We start from the raw sequence: 19,725 nt of genomic DNA, 5'->3' as shown, positions 1-19,725 counted from the left end.
TTTAAAATAAAAAATTATACCTATTATTTTTAAAATATTATATATTAAAATATATTTTATTTATATATGCAGTAATATATTCTGTATTTATAAGATCAATCAATACTATTCTTTTGCAGTATTCTTTAATTTTCATTTAGTAAAATCTAATAATTCATAAAAAATGACGTATCTAGTCCATATAAAATATTGTGCTTGTTTTATATGTATCCAATAACAATTATTAAATAATAAAATTTAATATATTTGACAAAATTATTATTTAATAATTTTTAATTATTAATTTTATAACTGCATTTGAGTTTTTATGGTAATCATAAATACTAAAATTTTTAAATATTAAAATAATTTATGCACTTGAGTTTTTATGGCAATCATAAGTACTACAATTTTTAAATATTAAAAAAATTTGATAAATTATTTATTAAGAGTAAAAAATTTACTAAAACAAATTTTATTCTTTACAAAATTCAAAACCTATATTAATTAACACTTCCACAAATCTGATTCTGAAAGAGGGAAAAAATCCGTTTCGTCCACAGCTGTTAAGGAAGTGCGAACAAATGAAATGGAGGGAAGGAAGCCGCCAAATATTTGGGTAACATGGATGTGCAACTATATTTAGATTTTAGAGCACTAAGGTTGTATTTGACTATTTGCTTGTAGATCAACCAAAGAGGGAGTACTACATCTATATATGGAGTACTTTCCATGGAATTTGGATTCAATTATCTTTTATTATTTAAATTTAATCTTTTTCAACTTTTTATTTTAGATAAAACAAAAAAATCATAACTAAAACTTTATTAATAATTAATGTATAGTATTTGTTCCTACCCTGACCCAACGCTATGACCCAGGTCCAAATACGCCAAAAGACCCAATCCAAAGATTGGCCTTCGTTATTCACTCGGACTCAACAGACTTCTTTCTAAAGAAGTCGGGCTCAAGAGATAGCTGGCAGGTAACACTTATTCAAATAAGTAACTGCCCCTGAAATCTCTCAATCCACTTCTAAAAGGCATATCTCAACAATCTCTAGATAAAGGGACGGTTATCCACCTAAAAAGGTGGCACTACTCCAACGGTGGTTATTGGATCACCACTATAAATATCCTGACACTCCTCAGGTATCTCTAAGTTCCAATACATTCTAAACCTGCTTAACCCCATGCTGACTTAGGCATCGGAGTGTCTTTGCAGGTACCACCCCCCATTCATCCACGTACACAAGTCGGAAGGAGGCTCCATCGTGCAATCCAGCTCGGAGACCACCATCCGTGGACGATTGAGCCAACTAGCGCCATCTATTTTATTAATCTCCGGTTACCCCCCGTATTCCAGATTATTGTAGGAGTACATATTTAAAGTTAATATTTTTTTTGTTAATATCATTTAAAATGAGATATTTTAATATTAATAAGCAAAATAATGTATATTAATACTATACTTATTATTATAACTTTATTTTGAGATTTTAGAATTACTACACCTATCACTTTTTTGTTCAACTCAGTATATAAATTTACTTTTTAGTAGGGATAATAAGCGGATTAAAATTCATCGAGTCGACCTGCATAAATTATAATTTAAATTATATTATATATTTAATTGATTAAAAATTTAAAAAATATTTAATCATATATTTTAAATAATATTTATTTTATTTTTATAGCGTTAATTTTATTATTTTTTTTCAAAAATTTTGATTGATAATTATGTATATTATATATTTAAAATTATAAAAATTAATATTTATAAATTTAAAAATAATAAATTTATTAAAATAATTATAAAATTATATATAAGAGAACGAGCTTGTAACGGAAAGGATAAAGACAAGTTAGCTCATTTGTACACCTATCTCTTAGCAATAGCTGCATTTTGAGATTAAAAAAGTTCATATTTTATTGGATGGAATTACTAGGTTGGAACTCATATTAAAAAAATTGTAGAATTTATGGGTGCGACAAACTTATTATGAACAAAACAAAATTGTATTTAAAAATTAAAATTAAAAAATAATATTTAAAAAAATAATATTTTTTAAGTAGTATTATTTTTGTCTCTAATATTTGGAATAAATTTTATTTGTGTTCCTAACGTTTAAATCGTCTTATTTGTATCCCTAACATTTGTAAAAATGATTCAATGTTATCCTACCATCAATTACACATTATGAGCGCTTTAGTTTGAGTTTTGAAAATCTCTTTTTGGAGTTAGAATGGATAGAATCGATGATCCACTCCGAAAAATAACTCATCAAAAGTTAAAACTAATTCCTACAACATTTACATAATTCACTTTTCTAGGAACATAATTGAATCTAAACACAAATACAAATAGTGGGTATAATATTAAAATCGAACGCATCCAAGTGAGACCTAATTGAGAATGAATACATCCAAGTAAGAATAATTGAAAAATATAATCTGATTTATTAGTATATTTGATAGTAGGATAACATTGAATCACTTTTATAAACGTTAGGGATACAAATAGGACGATTTAAACGTTAGGAATATAAATAAGACTTACCCCAAACGTTTGGAACAAAAACGATACGTTACTCTATTTTTTATTTTATTTCAGAAAAAAATTTGTCATACTCATCTTTAGTACGTAATCATGATCACAGTATATATATGTAAATATGTAATTCACTATTAATAAATCTGGGTATAAAAATTATATATTTATCATATAATATTTTTTCTTATACTATTATAAATAAATTTAATTATTATTGTAATTTTTTAATTATTTTATTATAATAAATTTGATTATTTTAATAATTAATTATTTAATTAAAAATTATACGAATTAATTATATATTTTATTTTTGGCAAAACTTAAAACATGAAAAGAGGTTCGGATAAAAATATAAAAAATAAGTGTTTTGCGTCTATAATATGTCACCATATATACAGCGCTATATATATATATATAAATGGCAGAAATATACTACATTATTTTAGATTTTTTATTTAAATAAATAAAATAAATTTAATAATTATTAAAATAAATAATTTAAAAAATATTTACCGATTTAAATACGTTAGTCGTATCTTGTTTACACTGTGAACGAGATACATAAAATGTTCATTTCGTTTAAAGTGTAAACGAGATATATATAAGACAATCGCAGTAGTTATAAAAACATGTGTAACCCTTGGTATTTATTATAAACTTTTTCTATCCCTTTTGTCTCATATTTCTCATGAATACAAGGCATTAATGGTTAGCAATAGTCCATACATAGTTGTGCTTGTTTATCTCAATTGTCGTATGAGAAATTGCGACAACAGGGTGACATTTGAGTATGAGGATCCGATATTGTTTTGCACTGAGCGTGTGGAGACGTCAGATTTGAAGAGTATGATATTGAGCAAGCTCGATGGTACACAAGCGAGAAAAATCGGAAGAGTTGTGTATAGGTTACTGGCACTCATGGGTAACAGAGTCTTTCGGTTTCGACTATTCCGACTTCAAGGGGACGAGCATGTGCGACTGATGTTCGACATCCATGGGAGGATCATGGTGGAGCAGGTAATGGAGCTTTCCGCAGAGGTGGGACACAGTGGTGGTGGGAGTTTGGTACACTAAACTTATGTACAGGACGACCGACCTCTCGTACCATCGCTCATTCATGTCGCCATTCCAGTGAATGAGGTAAAGGAGGGCGAAGAGGAGTTGGACGAGAATTACGTGACGGACAGCGACTCGTCCGATGGTGGAGATGAGGATGAGTGTGTTCCGGAGATACCTGTCCAGACTGTGGCGCGCCATGTCCTGCCCCCACCTCACCTAATTCCGCCGCTATCGGCAGTGCCAAGTCACTATCATAGTTTGGATCTGGTACAACACGTCATGCAGGATGATGATGACCTCACCCCACGGGAGATGAAATGTGTACGTCTCCTGACGCCATCGCTCCACGAGTGCCGAAATAAGGAAATTGTCAAAAGTGAAGTCCCTAAGCGGCACCGTGTCACCAAATCTGGCCTCAGCCAGATAAGGGACGATGGCGTCCGGTGGAGGAAGGGTAATGCTGACTCGCCGGGGCAGTAGAAGGCGAGGCCTCTGTGGAATAAAAAATTAAACTTATACAGAGATAATAAAAAAATTTTATAATGTACTTAAAAACATAGAGCTACTTCTACTTAAAAACATATTTCCATGTTTCTAGTCTACACATGTCTCTAAATTATATATGCCAGTAAGCAAATCCTAATTAAGTCATAACAATCTTACACAAGCAAATACAGTTCTAAATTCATCCTACAGACCAATCCCTAAAACATTTTACTCAATGCTTGTCACTACAGGACTACCCTAACAATGTCCACATACTTAGATTAACCAAACAGTACGCAACTAACCTCGAAGTTGGCCGCTCTGACGTAATGCGACGTCTCGTTCAGTCTGTTGATGTTTCGGTCGTTCCCCGACTAACATGCCATCACCGTATCAGTCTCAAATATGGCAGGAAATAGTTAAAAAATGGAAGAAAGAGCTTGACTAAGTCAAAATAGAGTCCAGACACACGCTGTAAACGACTTATACTTATAGGTGCGATACGGTCTTATCTCGTTTATAGTGTAAACGAGATAGCCGCGTTGCAACCGACATGCCTTATCTCGTTTACATTGTAAACGAGATACATGCAATGTCATATCATTTATACTGTAAACGAGATAAGACTAAAGTATTTAAATTGATAAATATTTTTTAAATTATTTATTTTGATAATTATTAAATTTATTTTATTTATTTAAATAAAAAATCTCACCATTTTAGGTAATTAGCTCTACTATAAAGATAAACACTATTTAATCACTGTCATGTTTCTCAATTTGACCAGAAGAGAGGATTGGTCTAATAATGGTATTATGATATTCTCTATTATCACACTTGATTTTTATTTTAAAGACAATTAAAATTTTTGAAGTAGTTGGATTTTTTGGAACATTGTAATAATAATAGAAAGAATATTTGATATTAAAAAATATAAAAAATTCAATTTAAAATTTGTTATTTAATATAAAAATTTAATTATAAATTTTTAAAATAAAAAAAAGTTAATTATTCTTTTAAAATGATGAAAGCTTACAAAAGAATTAAAGTTTTATATATTTATATTTTTAGATTCTAAATTTAAAAATATTTTTAAAAGCATCTAAAAAATAATTTTTTAAATTAATTTATAGTTATTAAAATTTAAATATCAAATATAATATTGTAATAAATATAATTATTGATACTAATATTTATTAAAAGTTATTTTTAATTTAATCTATAATTATAGATAAAAATCTACCTGCAGTTGTATTTATGTAAAATTACTAATTAAAAATTATTAGTTAATTTGATATCTCAACTTTATAATTGCATGTGAGATTTTATTGTAATTATTGTTGAGTTTGGAAAATTTATATGATGATCAAACATTATTAAAATATAAATTAAGAAATTATTAAAATTATTATTAAATATTTTATTTAATAAATTCCAATAGATTGTTTGATGATTTTTGTTCAAGTTTGTAGGAAGTAAATTAGTTTTCTATTAGGCCAAAAAGCTAATCAAGTCCACTTTAAATAATGAATTAATTTAGCTTTGGGCAAATTAAATAGATCAAGCGGCTGAATTTTGAGATTGAGATAAGTCTAAATCAGAAGCCCATAAACCAAAGTTGATAAATCAAAGAATGGAGGCCAAGGATCTCAAGCATGCTTCGTTGCTCCATGCCTTGGTTATTGGAATCCAAATTTCAACTCAATTAAGTTCATGTCTTGGTAACTGAAAGAGAAAATTCAAATTAATTTAATTGCATTGAATGCTTTACACGTTACTTTATGCCTCGGGGAATGGAAGTGGGAATTCAATTTGTTTTAATTCCATTTATTGCTTCCTTCGAAAGTTTTCTCTCTTCTCTCTCATCTCTCTTATTTTCAGTCATGTCAATCTATCAAAGAAGAAAATAAAAGAAGCTACAAGAAGAAAAAGGCTATAAAGTATAAAGGCTATTGAAAATCTTTACTTCAAAAGGAAAGATTTTGGAAGATGACTTTAAGATTTTGATGCCAAGAAAAGAAACAATCTGCTTGGGTGAAGAAGCAAATCTAAGTTGATAAAAGTTCATTTCGTTCATCAAAGATAGAAGATAGCTTCTGAAGTCTCAAGTAGGAAGAAACAAAAATGGAAGGCAAGAAGCTGTCCTGGGTCAAGAGATCATCAAGGGTCCGAATACTTTCTTGGAGCCAAAGGTAAGATCAAGGGTTCAGATTGAAGCAGCTTGATGAAAAGGGTTGAGTGAGGTATATGCATGTTGGTTTTCGGTTTTTCCTCTTTCTTCTCTTTGACTGAACTGCTGCTGCTCTTGGTCGGAGATGAAGTTGCTTGATTGTACCGGTTTCAACCTTGAAAGCTTCCCCTTCTATATTAAGGGTGAACGGCCAAGGGTTGAGATCAATGAGAGAAAGTGAAAGCACAGAGTTTTCATAGCTACCCGAGGTTCCTGAGTTCTTCTCCTTCAATGGTGTTCATTTTGTTTTCTTTTTCTTAGTATTTGTCTGTATGAGTCTCATGATGAAAAAGACAAACATGGTAAGGTTTGTAAGAAAATGACAGTGAGAGAAAAAAGACAGTGATTAAATTAGAGAAAAAGTCAGAGATGTCTCATAATTTTTTTGTACATCTATCTGCTGTATGTCGTGATCTTGTGGATATTCTCTTGCAAGTTGGGTTAGCACTTTACTGTTGAAAGCTTGGTTTTAGTCCAAGTCAGATTCATATTGGGTTTAGAATCTGGGTTTGTCCCTGATAGGATTGGGTAAATCCTAGGGAAAGAATTGGTGATTGTAATCTTGCAAAAGATAGTGAAATTCCATTATTGTTGTGATGGAGACTGGTTGTAGGCCATATTGCACCTAATGGCTGAACCATGATATATCTGGTGTCAATTATTCTTCTCCACCCCTTTCTCTGTTTTTGTTAATCAGGAGACAAAAATCAAAGTGTCTCTCATCTCGGCACGAGACAAAACAAAAGTGTCTCTCCACTCAACACGAGACAAAAGTAAAAATATCTCCTAAAATTTATTTATAAAATCAGAAATTGAGATCCAGCAAAAGGGGCTAAGATTCAACCCCCCATTCGCTTAGCCACTGATTACCATCAATTATAAATAGAGTTAAATACAATTTTGGTTCCTAAGGTATATGCCAAAATTTTTTTCGTCCTTAATCTTTTTTTCTGCATAAAATCATCATAAGATTTAACTTAGTTTTAAAACCGTCATTTGGATCGAAATAATTTTCTCTTTCTTCCCAAAATTTCAAGTTTCTATTCTTTTTCTTCTTCATCATCACATAACATTTCTTTTTTTTCTTCTTAATCACAGTACTAGGAACAACAACAATAAAATAAAAACAAAACCAATGTAATAAACATAAAAGCATAAGAACAAATTAGAATTGCAACAACAATGAAAACCAAAAAAGAAGAATGAAATTAGAAGAAGAACACAAGAAAGAATAACAATGAAATCAGAAGTGCAACAACAATGAAAACCAAAAAACAGAATTAGAATCATAAATACAACAATAATAAAATCAAAATTAGAATAAGAAGCAGGAGCAAAACAAATTAGAAGCATAATCGGAATCCTAGGATGGATCAGCGACGAGGACGCGAAGCGGCGGCGAGGTTAATAGCAGCGGCAGTGGCGAAGTACCACAGTGATGAGACACCCCTCTTCCTCTCCCTGGCCGTGCGTTTTCTCTCTCTTTCTCTCTTTGCGAGCTCCTCGACGACGACAAGGCGTGGCGGCAAAGCTGGTGTCACTGGCTTGCCTCTCCTTTCTCCCTCTCGTCACTGATTCTCGACGGCGACAACGACTCCAAGCCTCGCTGACGCCATCCCCCTTTTCCCCCTCTTCCTTTCTCTCCCCCCGTCGCGTGAGTCGTGACTCCCTTCTCCCTCTCATCCTGTTTCTCTTTCTATTTTTTCTTTTATTTTTTTAATTTTATATTTTTAGTTAGGGGTAATTTTGTAATAAAATTTAAAATTTAAATAAAAGAATAATTTTAAAATCAAGTTAAATTTTAGGGACGAATTTATGTAAAAAAAGCTAGAGAAAAAATTTTTTGACCTATATCTTAGAGACAAAAATTATACTTAACCTTTATAAATACTATAATTTTTAAATATTTTTCAAAAAATAATTTTGACAAATTACTTATTAAGAGCAAAAGGTTTACCAAAACAAATTTCATTCTTTAAAAAGTTCAACACCTATGTTAGTAATACTTCCACAAATCCCCTAAGTAGAAGTGTGGATTGGATCCACATATTCGTAGTATTTATTTGAATATAATCTGAAAATTACGATAGCGATCCAATCTACAAAGCAATTGGATTGCGGATTTAATTTAGGTATTCGCATACCCAATTTCCATCTTGCGGATCTTCAAAAATAAATAAATAAATAAGTAAATATTTTTTTTATGTTTTATTTCAACTAATAATTATTATATATGTTGTATTATTTTATTTTTATTATTTAAAAAAATATGTTTAATAATATTTTAAAAATAAGCATATTTAAAAAAAAATATTTTATTAACATTTTTTAATAAAAATAATTTTTTTATAGATATTTGTCATATATCCAAAATCTGATGTAATTTAATCTTCAAATGTGGGGATCAAATCCAAAATTAAAAATTATGAATATTTAATTTACCGATCCAATAATTTTATTATTAATCAAATAGAGATTTTAATCCTATTCAATTATACGATCTGATATGCCTTCACCCTAGGGGTGGAAATAGGCCAGCGGCCTGCCAGGGGCCTGTAGCCTGGCCTGATAGGAAATAGGTCCAGGTTCAGGCTATTGGGCCTGTCAGGCCGGCCTGAACCTGCAAATATATATAGAGTTTTATTATAGTATAATAATAAAAATGTTTTTGGATACTAGGTGCAAATTACATGTTATTAAATTCTGTTTTCCTTTAATTTACAAACCTGAGCATGTGGCTGCTGAAAATGTTGAAAAAGTGAAGAATACATTGCAAGAAATATATGATGAATATGCTGAAAAGTGTCATGGTGAGACAATAATAAGTGGAGTTAACACTAATAGTCTAATTGCTTCTTCTAATGTGGTTAGTTCTGAAATTAGTGGAATCGATGAAATGTTGAATATGGTTCCAGAAAAAGAAGCCATTCATCCAACAAAATCATAATTAGAAGTTTATCTTGATGAGAGTGCTTACATTCCTGAAGGCAATTCTAAGTCTTTTAGTGATTTGGAGTGGTGGAAAAACAATAGCTTGAAATTCAAGGTTTTATCCAAAATGGCAGCGGACATATTAGCAATTCCTGTCTCAACTATCGCTTCAGAGTCTTCATTTAGTGTTGGAGGAATAGTTATTGATGAATATCGTTCTCGACTAAATCAAGAGTCCATTGAAGCTCTCATTTGTGGAGGAGATTGGCTTCGAAACAAGTATGATTTGAAAAAAAACCAAAGGTAAAAATCAACTTTCTAATATTTTTCTTTTTAACTAAGTATCTATGTTATAGAAAATATTTTCTCTTTTTAAATGTGAAAACATTGATATTGTTATGATTTGAGTAGTTAGAATAATAAAATTAAATTTTCATGATATATAAATGAGGTATCATATAATTTATACTAAGATTATGACCACAATTTTATTTTGAACATTCTCTTTTGTACTAATAAAAAAATATTTGTTGCATTTATATTATTTAAAAATCTAATGATATGTGTATGTTTGCTTTTTTTTTTCAAGGTGTTGGAACAGAAAGATTAAATCACTTGTAAGCTTGGACGGTTAATCGATTAATTGTCCAACATTTCTTTTACTGGATTTTGATTTAAGTAGTTATTAGCTTTTATTTGATGTTATGTTTAGTTGGTTTGTTACAACTTTTGATATTGATGAACTTTTTTATTTTGATATGTTACATATTTTGGAAGTAGTCAAGTGAGAATATATTTATATATATATTATCTTTTTTTTAATTACTAGTAGTTATTTATTGATATTTTGTCTTTATTTTGTATCAATATTATTCATAAATTTATTATTTTATATTTTATAATTTTAAAAATTAAATTATATCTTAAATTTAATTATTATTACAAAAAAAATAGACCTATTGACAGACTTCAGACTAGGCCAAATTTAACAACAGGGCAAGTTCAGTACTCACTAAAAAACTTATACCAGGCTACAGGTCAGGCTAAGGCCAATATACTCTATTACAGCCTGGCTTGTTAAGAGTAAAGTCTGGCCTGTTTTTACCCCTACTTCACCCTACTCACAACAAATGAATCGGAGGGAAAAGGGTGGAAGCCGCCAAATATTTGGCGGGGAAATTTCATGAAAAACTTTCGTATTCTTACTTATCTATTCCTTAGTTTCCGCCATTTCTTTTTCGCTACAATCAGGGTTTCTAAAGGGAGAGAAATAGGAATAGGGTTAGATGTCCTCGTTTATCAATTCTAGTCAATTTTCTCTGCAAATGGCAGAACCGATGTTAATCGATCTTGACGCCAAACTCCCTCCTTCCAAAGATCCAAAACCTAATCGACCCAGAAACGGTTGGAGTCGCAAGAAGGTTATCTCGATGTTGCAGAATCTGAAGACCGCTGAGGAGAAGCAAGCGTTCGTCGAATCGCTCGAAAAGGAGCTTGAAGGATTGTTCAGTTACTACAGGGAAGTGATGGATCAGAAGGTTAGCATTGAGCTTGGAGAGTGCGGTTCTAGAAACGGTGTTGTTGCTGCGCTTATAGAGGAGAGCGAGCTTCCGCTGTCGAAGCTTGTGGATGAGATTCATGACAAATTGAAGAATGGTGATAATGCTGCAGCGGTGGAGCAAGTGACTCACGCGTCTGTGAAGAGCAGCGTGCTTATGTTGGGACAGAGGATGATGTACGGTGTGGCCAATGCCGATGCTGATATATTAGAGGACCAATCCAAATCCTGTTTTTGGTGTTGGGAGGTGATTGATGATTCTTTAGATACTATTCAGCGTTATTCGTAGAACTGTGTTAATGTAGAATATGATTCTTTATAGTAGTGTGAAATTTTCAAATACCTAGAGATTTCTTACTATGATCCATTATCTTCTTCTAGAATTTTCTTTGAGAAGGTAATGGATGTTTATGGAGACAAGGTGGTCCATATTGAACATGGAATGGACTACAACAAGAATTATCTTCTTGCTCCAAAAGCATCTAAAGGATTTTGATATGAAAGGCAGTATATATCGCAAATTGATAATTCAAGTTTATACGAAATATAGGTTATTTTTTATGGAATATCTGTCTGTTGATTAATTTGCTATTGGGTAATTTGTAGACCAGGGATATGAAATTGATTCCCAAATCTGTTCGAGGACAGTTTGTCGTTCGGCGTACTTGCAGGAAAAGAATACATGAGAGGATAACAGCTGTCTCTGGTATTGTGTTTCCTTGAGTCATTTTATGTAATTCATAGGCTACAAGGGCTACATTGTGCATGTTAATTCAAAAATTACAATTATTGATATTTATGCCAGTGTTTGTTCTGTTTGGCCATTTTCTAGACATTTTTCTTGAGTTCAGTGAAAGGGGTAATTTCCAGTATACTGTGTATATTTGACTTGCACCACATTTCAGAAATGATATCCTCAATGAAGAATCTAGAGAGTGAGCGAAATTACAATAAAGGAATATTGAAGGCATCAACAAAGCTTGGTAAAGCTATTACTGAGGCAGATATCCGTTTGTTAGTGGATGGATTGTTTCAGAAAAACAGCATAGACATGTACGTCATTACATAATATGTTTCCCTGTTATATTGGATATATAAATTTACTTGATCTGATTTATTTGAATGATATTTCTAGGGATAAGAAGAAAGCAAACCTAGAAGAAAAATTGCTTGTTAAGCAGCTGGAAAGAAATAGGAGGGAAAGTGAGAAAGAGAAAGAAAGCATGACCAGTGAAATGAAAAGAGAAATGCAGCCTGGAGTAAGTTTTGTTTGAACCATTTTTTTGTACTTTTGTAGTGTTAATATTGAAATTGCTTATTTCTTGTCGTTGTTTATAGTCAGTATTTAGAAATATCAGCTAGCGCTCATTTGAGTTGAAAATTTATATTGCCAAAGAAAAATAGATAAAAAAAGGAAAGGTGAAAATGCAATAAAGCATCTGCAGGAGGTTTAGTACGATTTGCGTTTAACTTCTTGGCGCTACTACTTTACTAGGATTGTTTGTCACCTTTTAGAATATTTGTTATAACTTGCGGTGGTTAAATATGTTTTTCCCCCTAAGCTTTAGTATGCAGTAAAATGATTTCACCTTCTGATTACTAGAGATTGTTTTCTCTGTGCACTTTTTTGCAGGAATTAGATTCGAAATTGTTGCAAGGTGAAGCACAAAATGATGAGAAAAGTGGTGAAAAGAGGAAACAGCAAAAGCAGGCAGATGAAGCAGTAAAGAGTCAACGTCGCCGAGAGAAAGAAGAAGCTGAACTGAAAAAGAAGCGTTCTATACAAAAGCAAGCCTCACTCATGGAACGTTTTCTTAAAAGAACTAAAACTGATAGTAACCCTGCATTTCAGAATGATGATGTCCCACCCAAAGAAATTGCACCTGATTTGTCTAGTAATAAGAGTGAAAGTGTGACTGACTCAGCTACTCTTTCAATGGATAGTACTTTTGCATCAAGTAGTGAAATTGTGCTTGAGAATATTCGCAAGTAAGTTTTTTCTCTTCTTTTCCTTTGGGTTTAGTCTTTAACCAAGTTGTTTGTAGGTCTCAGGAGAAAAAAATCTGACTTTGCAGGTTACACTTTTCAACATGGCGCAATTTAGGTCAGTTAATTAGGTCAAACAGAAAACAAAGATGGGGTTTACGTCAAAAACCCAGGACTGAGATTTTTAAGGAACTTAAGCTGACGGGTTCTAAATCTGATGCTAATTATGATGAGTTGGGCATGGAAGGACTTGAAGACAGACCGGGAGAATGCAGTTCTGATATTGGATCATCCCCAATGAATGTAGATAGTTCACCTCCTGAGGCTAAGAAGTACTCTCGGGCAAAACAATTATTGCAGTTTGATAAAGCTCATAGACCTGCCTTTTATGGTATCTGGCCCACAAAAAGGTTAGATTATGCTCGAGTAGATTTTGGGGTTAGTGCTATGTGTACTTAAAGCCCTTTACTGGTCATCACTATTAAACCCTCATTTGTTGATTAAATTCTTGAATTTGCTTATTTGTTGAAATATATATTTGTAGTAATGCTGTTGGACCACGCCATCCTTTAAGAAAGGACCCAATCCTGGATTATGATGCCAACAGCGATGAGGAATGGGAAGAGGTGCATTGAATTTTTGTATTTAAGTTGATGAAATATCAAATGGATTCCACCTGCTAACGTGCATAATTTTCCAGGAGGAACCTGGTGAAAGTCTTTCAGATTGTGACAAAGATGAAGATGAATCTCCAGAGGACTGTCCCAAATCTGATGAAGAAAGTGAAGATGGGTTTTTTGTACCTGACGGATATCTCTCAGAAGATGAGGTAGAGGCTGTGCTATTGTTGTACTGAATTTGCATTTGTTATGTTTCGAATTCAGTGATTCCAATTTGGACCTTTGGTATGTTCCTATATGCCTGAGCGTCATTAACTCTGTTTATTCATATGTAGGGTGCACAAGCGGAAGGAATGGAAATTGACATTGAAACTGAGGGGGTTGATAGCACGCCAAGCAGTAAGGATGACAGTGAAAACGAGGAGTTTTATGCATTACTTCGACATCAGAAATATTTAAACAGTTTGACAGAGCATGCTCTTCGAAAAAATCAACCGTTGATTATAACAAATTTGACTCATAACCAGGGTCTGTTATTGGATCGAAGTCTAAGTGGAACTCCTAAACAGGAGCAAACGTTCTTGCAGGCCTTGAGTATGTGTGTAATACCTGGTGGCTCATATATAGAAATATCTATAGAGAAAGTGCAAGATGAGGACCACGAAACCTCTCTCCCTAATGATAAAGGTGGTGCTACTCCTTTGTCTGATATGGCTCCTATACTGGACTCAGACCTACCAATAATTGTAAGCTGCACGGGTTTCATTACTAACTTGTATCTCTTAGGGATTGCTTTTGCAAGACTGCTCTTTATTTTTTTTGTGATAAATTTTTAGCTTGATATTATGCTGCAGTATGCATATTTTATCATCTTACAGGGTAAGGCTATTTTTCTAGGTTACTACTATTCAGAATTGTTCTCAGAGCATAAATAAAGTGTTAGGGTCTTTGCAACAGAAATTCCCATCTGTCTCAAAGTCCCTACTAAAGAATAAAGTGCGTGAAGTATCAGACTATGTTGATAACCGCTGGCAGGTATGTGAGCTTGAAGATTCCATAATCTACTAATTGCTGGCTCAAATGATTCCTTTCCTTTCATACAGTGCTGTATTGAGTCTATTGGTGTGATACATTTTACTTTATGGTCGATCTCATGTTTGTATCTTAAACTTTAATCCAGGTGAAGAAGGAAGTTTTACTTAAGCTTGGTTTGCCTGTTAACCCTGGTATGCAATTTTGATTTTCCCACTCATTTACCCAAATTTTGATTTAGTTTTCCTTCATCTAAATTAAATGTATATATGAAGATGCAGAAAAGAGAAGCATTGCTGCATTTTTCTTCAAAAGATGCTTGCCACCTGTGGATGGAAGTATGAGACCTGGTGAAATTTCACCAATATCATCCCTGAAATCACATTCTGGCAGTAATCAAGAACAACAGCAGAGTTCGTACAACATCTAGTCCAATGATGTCATTACCTAATGGCATTTCTGCTCCTTTCAGATTTATGTTTATATTTTTGTGAAGGTTGGAGGTGTTAGGGGTTGTGTTTAATGATTCATTAAGCTAGTTTCTGATTACTGTTTGTCGATACTGTCTGCTTTTTCTGTTTGTGTGGCATTCACAGAACTGTCAAGTGACTACATTATACTGAAACAGCGCAAGTCTAGTTGCGCCATCTTGGGAGTCTCTTATTATGCTATATGAAATCCAAAGCTGTATTGTATAATAGCACCATGCTATAAGCTGGACTGTAAAACCGAGAAAGAAGTCAACACCTCCAGTACAATCGGCCCTTTCGTTGACTATATTTGTCTTACACTATTTTGTGTTTTGGACTTTGGTAGCTGATGAGATCAAATGAAATTGAGATGTTTCTGATTTGAAAAAGAAAATCTAGATGTCAGCAAAACATTGACTAGTTGCTTCTTGCCTGCTTGATTTTTCTCTTTCTATTTTATTATTTCTTGTTCTCAAGAATTTATAAAGAAATAAAAACATAAATTCAGAGCACAAGAATTATCCTTTTTTTTAATCAAAATTTTAAATGCATGAAAATGGACATCAAATAAGCTTTGGTATTAATACGGTATAAATCTTCTAAATTACATGTTATGAATACGTCACTATGACAGTGAATTTCATTACCCCTCCCCCACACAAAAAAATGTAAACGATTGATAGTAAATACTTTTGATCGTTCTATTTTAGATTGGAATGCATGATCGATCACATTACAATTTCAAATTCTTATGATTCAATAGGCTTAGATGCCTAACTCAGTCACCTCAAATACAAGTAGTAACAGTAAGTAACCTTGTTGCATATCTCTTTAACCAATCCAACAACATAACACATGTAGAACTGCAGAGCCCTAGACTCTGCTTTGGGCATTCTCAGGAACAAGTGGTTGTGACTGGTATTACATGATCTCTTTGATGACTTCAATTCTAAAGAGGTGTATATATTAGTCGAACCCTCAAGTTTCAACCAATTTTTTGACTGTGGTGACCTCACAAAAATAAATCTATAATTAGGATCATTCAAAGAAAGCTTTGTCAAGGAGAGTAAATAGTGAGTACTAGTGAACCCTTCCAACCAGTGTTGTTAAGCACTTCTCGTTTTGCCGATAGCGTATGCCAACAACAATGGGATCGAAACACCATACCCCAGGAAATGGAGCACAGGGTTCATGTCATAAGCTTTTGTCAGAGTTCTGCAATTCTGTAACAGAATAGTGAAAAGTGACAAAATGAGCGAAGGCTAGAACAAATAGGAAAACAAAAAACAATAGCCAAAAAACAGTTAAGCCTTACCATAAAATGCTTCATACAAATCACCAAGCACACCACAAATAGAAGCTTCCGAGTCCGTCGGTTGCATCTTCTACTGTTCAAATCAATATCATCTTTTTTCTTCCCCGAAGACTCTAACATGTGCTCCCGGTAAATCGCTCTTTCAGCCGTCAGTGCACTTGTCACTAAAATTGCAGGCAAAACCACGAATAATAGATGGGGAAGAACCACCACCATGATATCCGGAAATCCAACATACTCATGCTGCCCCTTTCTATCAGAAGTCTCAATAACCCAGCCTCTAAAGGTCATGTATCCTTTCCTTTTAGCTTCGGTAAAAATATACCCCATAAACCAGGGAAACAATATAAGATAGAATAGGTATCCTACCCAACAGAACCACAACGTGTGAACCCTACAGAGCTCTTGGAGAATCCATAAAACACCACTTATGAGCCCTTTACTGGTGAGGAAGTTCTTGTAAGTGTATATCTTCTTTGGAAAAACAAGAAGAGCTTTTGGAAGAAGAAGAATGAAGAACATAGCATAAAGAGCAGACCAGAATAACGGGAAATATAGTGCAGCCCATTGACATCCCATGACCAAAAACTCCTTCCAGCTCCAAGAAAACTTGAAATTGTGACCATTAATGGAAAATGGCCTTAATTCACTTAAAGTTGATCTGCCCATGTTGTCTTTTGCTTCAATTTGAAGCCAATACCTATCAGGAGAAGCATCCTCATAGGCTTTGTAATTCCATGGAGCAACATAGAGGCTCTCCCTGGAAGCCTCGTCAGCATGCTTATTCATTTTCGCTTCTGCCACTAAAACAAGACTTCCAGATTGCAAATCATAGACCCTAGCCATAACAGACACCATTGGAGAATCAGAAAACACCAGAGATCTAATTGTCTCATAAGACGAAAGGGCCACATTTCGACATTCATAGTTGTGATGGGATAATGATGTCGACATGAAACGGGAGTCTAAAGGAAAAGTGGGTAATATAATCACATCTTTGGCTCCTGACTTGAAATTGAGATCAACGAATGAAACATGGCCTCTATCAATGGCTAAAATTCGCATGGCTCTATTCCATCTCCAATCACCCATCTCCCACTCCCAAAACTCCTGAATTGGTGGAACTTCTGATGAACAATTTACATTACTTCGAAAAGAACTCCGATGCATGTTAGTCTGAAACAGCTTCTGGAAAGGTAGAAACTGATTACCCAACAGATGGTGTCGCTTTAAGTTCTTACCAAATTTGATATGGAGATGCCCACACAGGTAAGCTGAGATGGAATGCTTTAGGAAAACATCTTCCATCGTCCTTCCAGAACCAGACGGTGCGGAAAATGAGAGTGGAAAATGCCCAAAGGCGATTTTGGTAACAGGTTTTTCTGACTGAGAATCCCAGCGTGAGAGTTCCAAGTCTAAATCACTTAGTAATTGGTCTGTGGGATGCCCAAAAAGATTGGTTGGACCTCGTAAGCCAGTCAACATTGTGGTGTCCAACCCAACAAAGAGATGTTTCCGCTCTGGCGTCTGTGTCGTAGTATGCAAGCATGCATGAATAAACAAGGGAAAACTATATATATACATATACATATAATTCAACCATGGTTGACTCAGCAGTGTTACTGACAAGGAGAGGATTTCTAAATTGACAGAAGAACATACAATCCACCAAAATGATAGAAGGGAAAAGGAATCATTTCATGATTTTCAATTTAATAGAATGACATATAATTCAATATGAGCAAATGAATGAGCCAGTAAGCTGACCTCAAGGGTAACACTATTGACACTCCCAGTCCTGCCCAACTGCCCATTGATGCTGAGCTTAGAAAAAAAATCGAACGAACCTCCAACATCAGGTACACCGAAATTATCATGATTGCCTCTCAGGTCAAAGAACAAGTTCTTGTCAATCCCACTCCTCTGAATAACACTGTCCATCACAGTCTTGTATTCCATCCACTCATCCTCATTTTGCTTCATTGTTAATAAGTCCTTGCTTTTTCCATCTGGACAGTGGCAAATTCAACATAACACAATAAACAACATTAAAATAAAATCCTAACAACACCCTCGTTGAAACATGAAAAATGCTAATAAATTCAGATGATTATCATGTATGAAATTAACATAATTACATAACATTGTTTACAACATCAGCATAGCATGTCATATAACAACACCACACATAGAAAAAACATCATCTTCGGTCATTGAAACATGAAAAATCGAAACTTTGACACATAGTGACAGTGTTCATAGAGAGAGAAAAACACAGACATACCAGTAAGATCACCAGTGATGAGGACCAAGGAGGGGTTGATGAAGGAAAGTGCGGGTCCCACGAGGTCATGGAAATCGATGGCTCTGTCAGGATGGTGAACACTGAAATGGAGGTCGGAGAATTGAACCACCCAAAGCACAGAATCATGGGCACCTTTTGTTTGAATCACCCTTTCTTCTGTTTTGCTTCCATTGCCAGCAGTTGTTGGAGTGTAGAAGGAGATGAAACAGAGAATCACAAGAAGGAGGAGGTTCATGTTCCTTCTTCGTGGAAGGTGAAATCGTGTTACCCTTCTCTGATTTTGGTTTTGATTCCGGAATTTTTTTTTTTTTTTTTTTTTTTAACGTGGGAAAAATTGACTTTGGGCAAAGCAAGTTGATGAAGTAGTCCAAAACCCTTAATTTGGTTCATGAAAAGCAATGTGATGTAGTGAAAACAGGTTATATTCTAAATTAAGCAAAATATATTTGTATTATTGATTAAATATTTAGATTTTATCATGTTAATTCCAAAATATTGAATATATATATATATATATATATATATATATATAATTTAAACTAATCAAATAAAATTAATTAACATAATTTAGAGTAGTTTTATAATAACTATATAAGGCCATAAATAAAAGACAAATGATTTTTCAATAAATAAAGAAATTAGAGGATGTTTAAAGAGTCATATTAAAATGATCAGTTATTTGTTTAATATTTAGTTATTTACATACTATTAGTTAAGGAATTTAGTTTAAGATAATGTACAATTTTCTTAAAACTGAAATAACTTACTTTTGAACAGAAATATAACCAAAGTATACTCTTTTTTTTTGTCATGGCAAATATATGTGTAAGTTTTTGGTATAGCAATTCACTTCTTAATTGTGTTGTCCCTTTTTTTATTTGTATCCTCTAAAGTTTGAATTTAACTTTAGAGAGTAAAGTGTGATCTCTCACAATTGATTTCATAAGTGGGACCAAAAATAAATATGAAAGAGAAACTATTCAAAAATAGAAGATCACACTTTATTCTCTAAAGTGAAATTTAAACTTTAGATAATCTAAATCCTCCTTTTTGATGTTGTTCATTTCGAGTGTGTTAATTTTTGGGATCGATAAGTCATCATTGTTGGTTCAAAATTATGCAAAAATGCCCAAGTGAAAGCTCAAATTAAGCATACTTTTCTCTAGCTTCGGGATCATATATTTAAAATTTAAATTCTAAC

At 33.2% G+C, this 19,725-nt stretch overlaps 2 protein-coding genes across 3 annotated transcripts; one reads left to right on the top strand and one right to left on the bottom strand.

The window, feature by feature from the left end:
• Positions 1–10,289: 10,289 nt before the first annotated feature.
• Positions 10,290–15,298, top strand: LOC112797602 (chromatin assembly factor 1 subunit FAS1). 2 transcript variants are annotated; one of them, XM_025840624.3, is made up of 12 exons: positions 10,290–11,043; positions 11,403–11,502; positions 11,702–11,849; positions 11,932–12,055; positions 12,430–12,785; positions 12,872–13,192; positions 13,327–13,408; positions 13,483–13,611; positions 13,738–14,148; positions 14,300–14,437; positions 14,583–14,628; positions 14,716–15,298. In XM_025840624.3, the coding sequence occupies exons 1-12, from the start codon at positions 10,525–10,527 to the stop codon at positions 14,862–14,864; spliced, it is 2,523 nt and encodes an 840-aa protein (XP_025696409.1). In that variant the 5' UTR covers positions 10,290–10,524; the 3' UTR covers positions 14,865–15,298. The 2 variants fall into 2 exon arrangements, with proteins under 2 accessions (XP_025696409.1, XP_025696408.1); XM_025840623.3 differs by having other exon boundaries at positions 14,710–15,298.
• A 282-nt stretch (positions 15,299–15,580) lies between these two features.
• On the bottom strand, positions 15,581–18,914 carry LOC112797603 (putative metallophosphoesterase At3g03305). The gene is made up of 4 exons (XM_025840625.3): positions 18,504–18,914; positions 17,987–18,228; positions 16,220–17,746; positions 15,581–16,127 (listed from the first exon to the last, which is right to left on the bottom strand). Exons 1-4 carry the CDS (start codon positions 18,757–18,759, stop codon positions 16,011–16,013), a joined length of 2,142 nt encoding a protein of 713 aa, XP_025696410.1. The 5' UTR covers positions 18,760–18,914; the 3' UTR covers positions 15,581–16,010.
• Between the last annotated feature and the right edge of the window lie 811 nt (positions 18,915–19,725).

This window comes from Arachis hypogaea, chromosome 4, assembly GCF_003086295.3.
Source record: "Arachis hypogaea cultivar Tifrunner chromosome 4, arahy.Tifrunner.gnm2.J5K5, whole genome shotgun sequence".
Lineage (NCBI taxonomy): Eukaryota > Viridiplantae > Streptophyta > Magnoliopsida > Fabales > Fabaceae > Arachis > Arachis hypogaea.
The sequence above is the reverse complement of the archived record's forward strand: the minus strand, read 5'-3'. Positions and strand labels throughout refer to the sequence as shown.

Excerpts from the sequence above, each read along its gene's own strand:
- LOC112797602 (XM_025840623.3), top strand. The coding sequence starts at position 10,525 with ATGTCCTCGTTTATCAATTCTAGTCAATTTTCTCTGCAAATGGCAGAA. Across the intron at positions 11,503-11,701 it reads GAGGATAACAGCTGTCTCTG|AAATGATATCCTCAATGAAG; the intron begins GTATTGTGTTTC and ends ACCACATTTCAG. Across the intron at positions 14,438-14,582 it reads ATGTTGATAACCGCTGGCAG|GTGAAGAAGGAAGTTTTACT; the intron begins GTATGTGAGCTT and ends ACTTTAATCCAG.
- LOC112797603 (XM_025840625.3), bottom strand. The coding sequence starts at position 18,759 with ATGAACCTCCTCCTTCTTGTGATTCTCTGTTTCATCTCCTTCTACACT. Across the intron at positions 18,229-18,503 it reads CATCACTGGTGATCTTACTG|ATGGAAAAAGCAAGGACTTA; the intron begins GTATGTCTGTGT and ends GCCACTGTCCAG. Across the intron at positions 16,128-16,219 it reads TTTGTATGAAGCATTTTATG|AATTGCAGAACTCTGACAAA; the intron begins GTAAGGCTTAAC and ends ATTCTGTTACAG.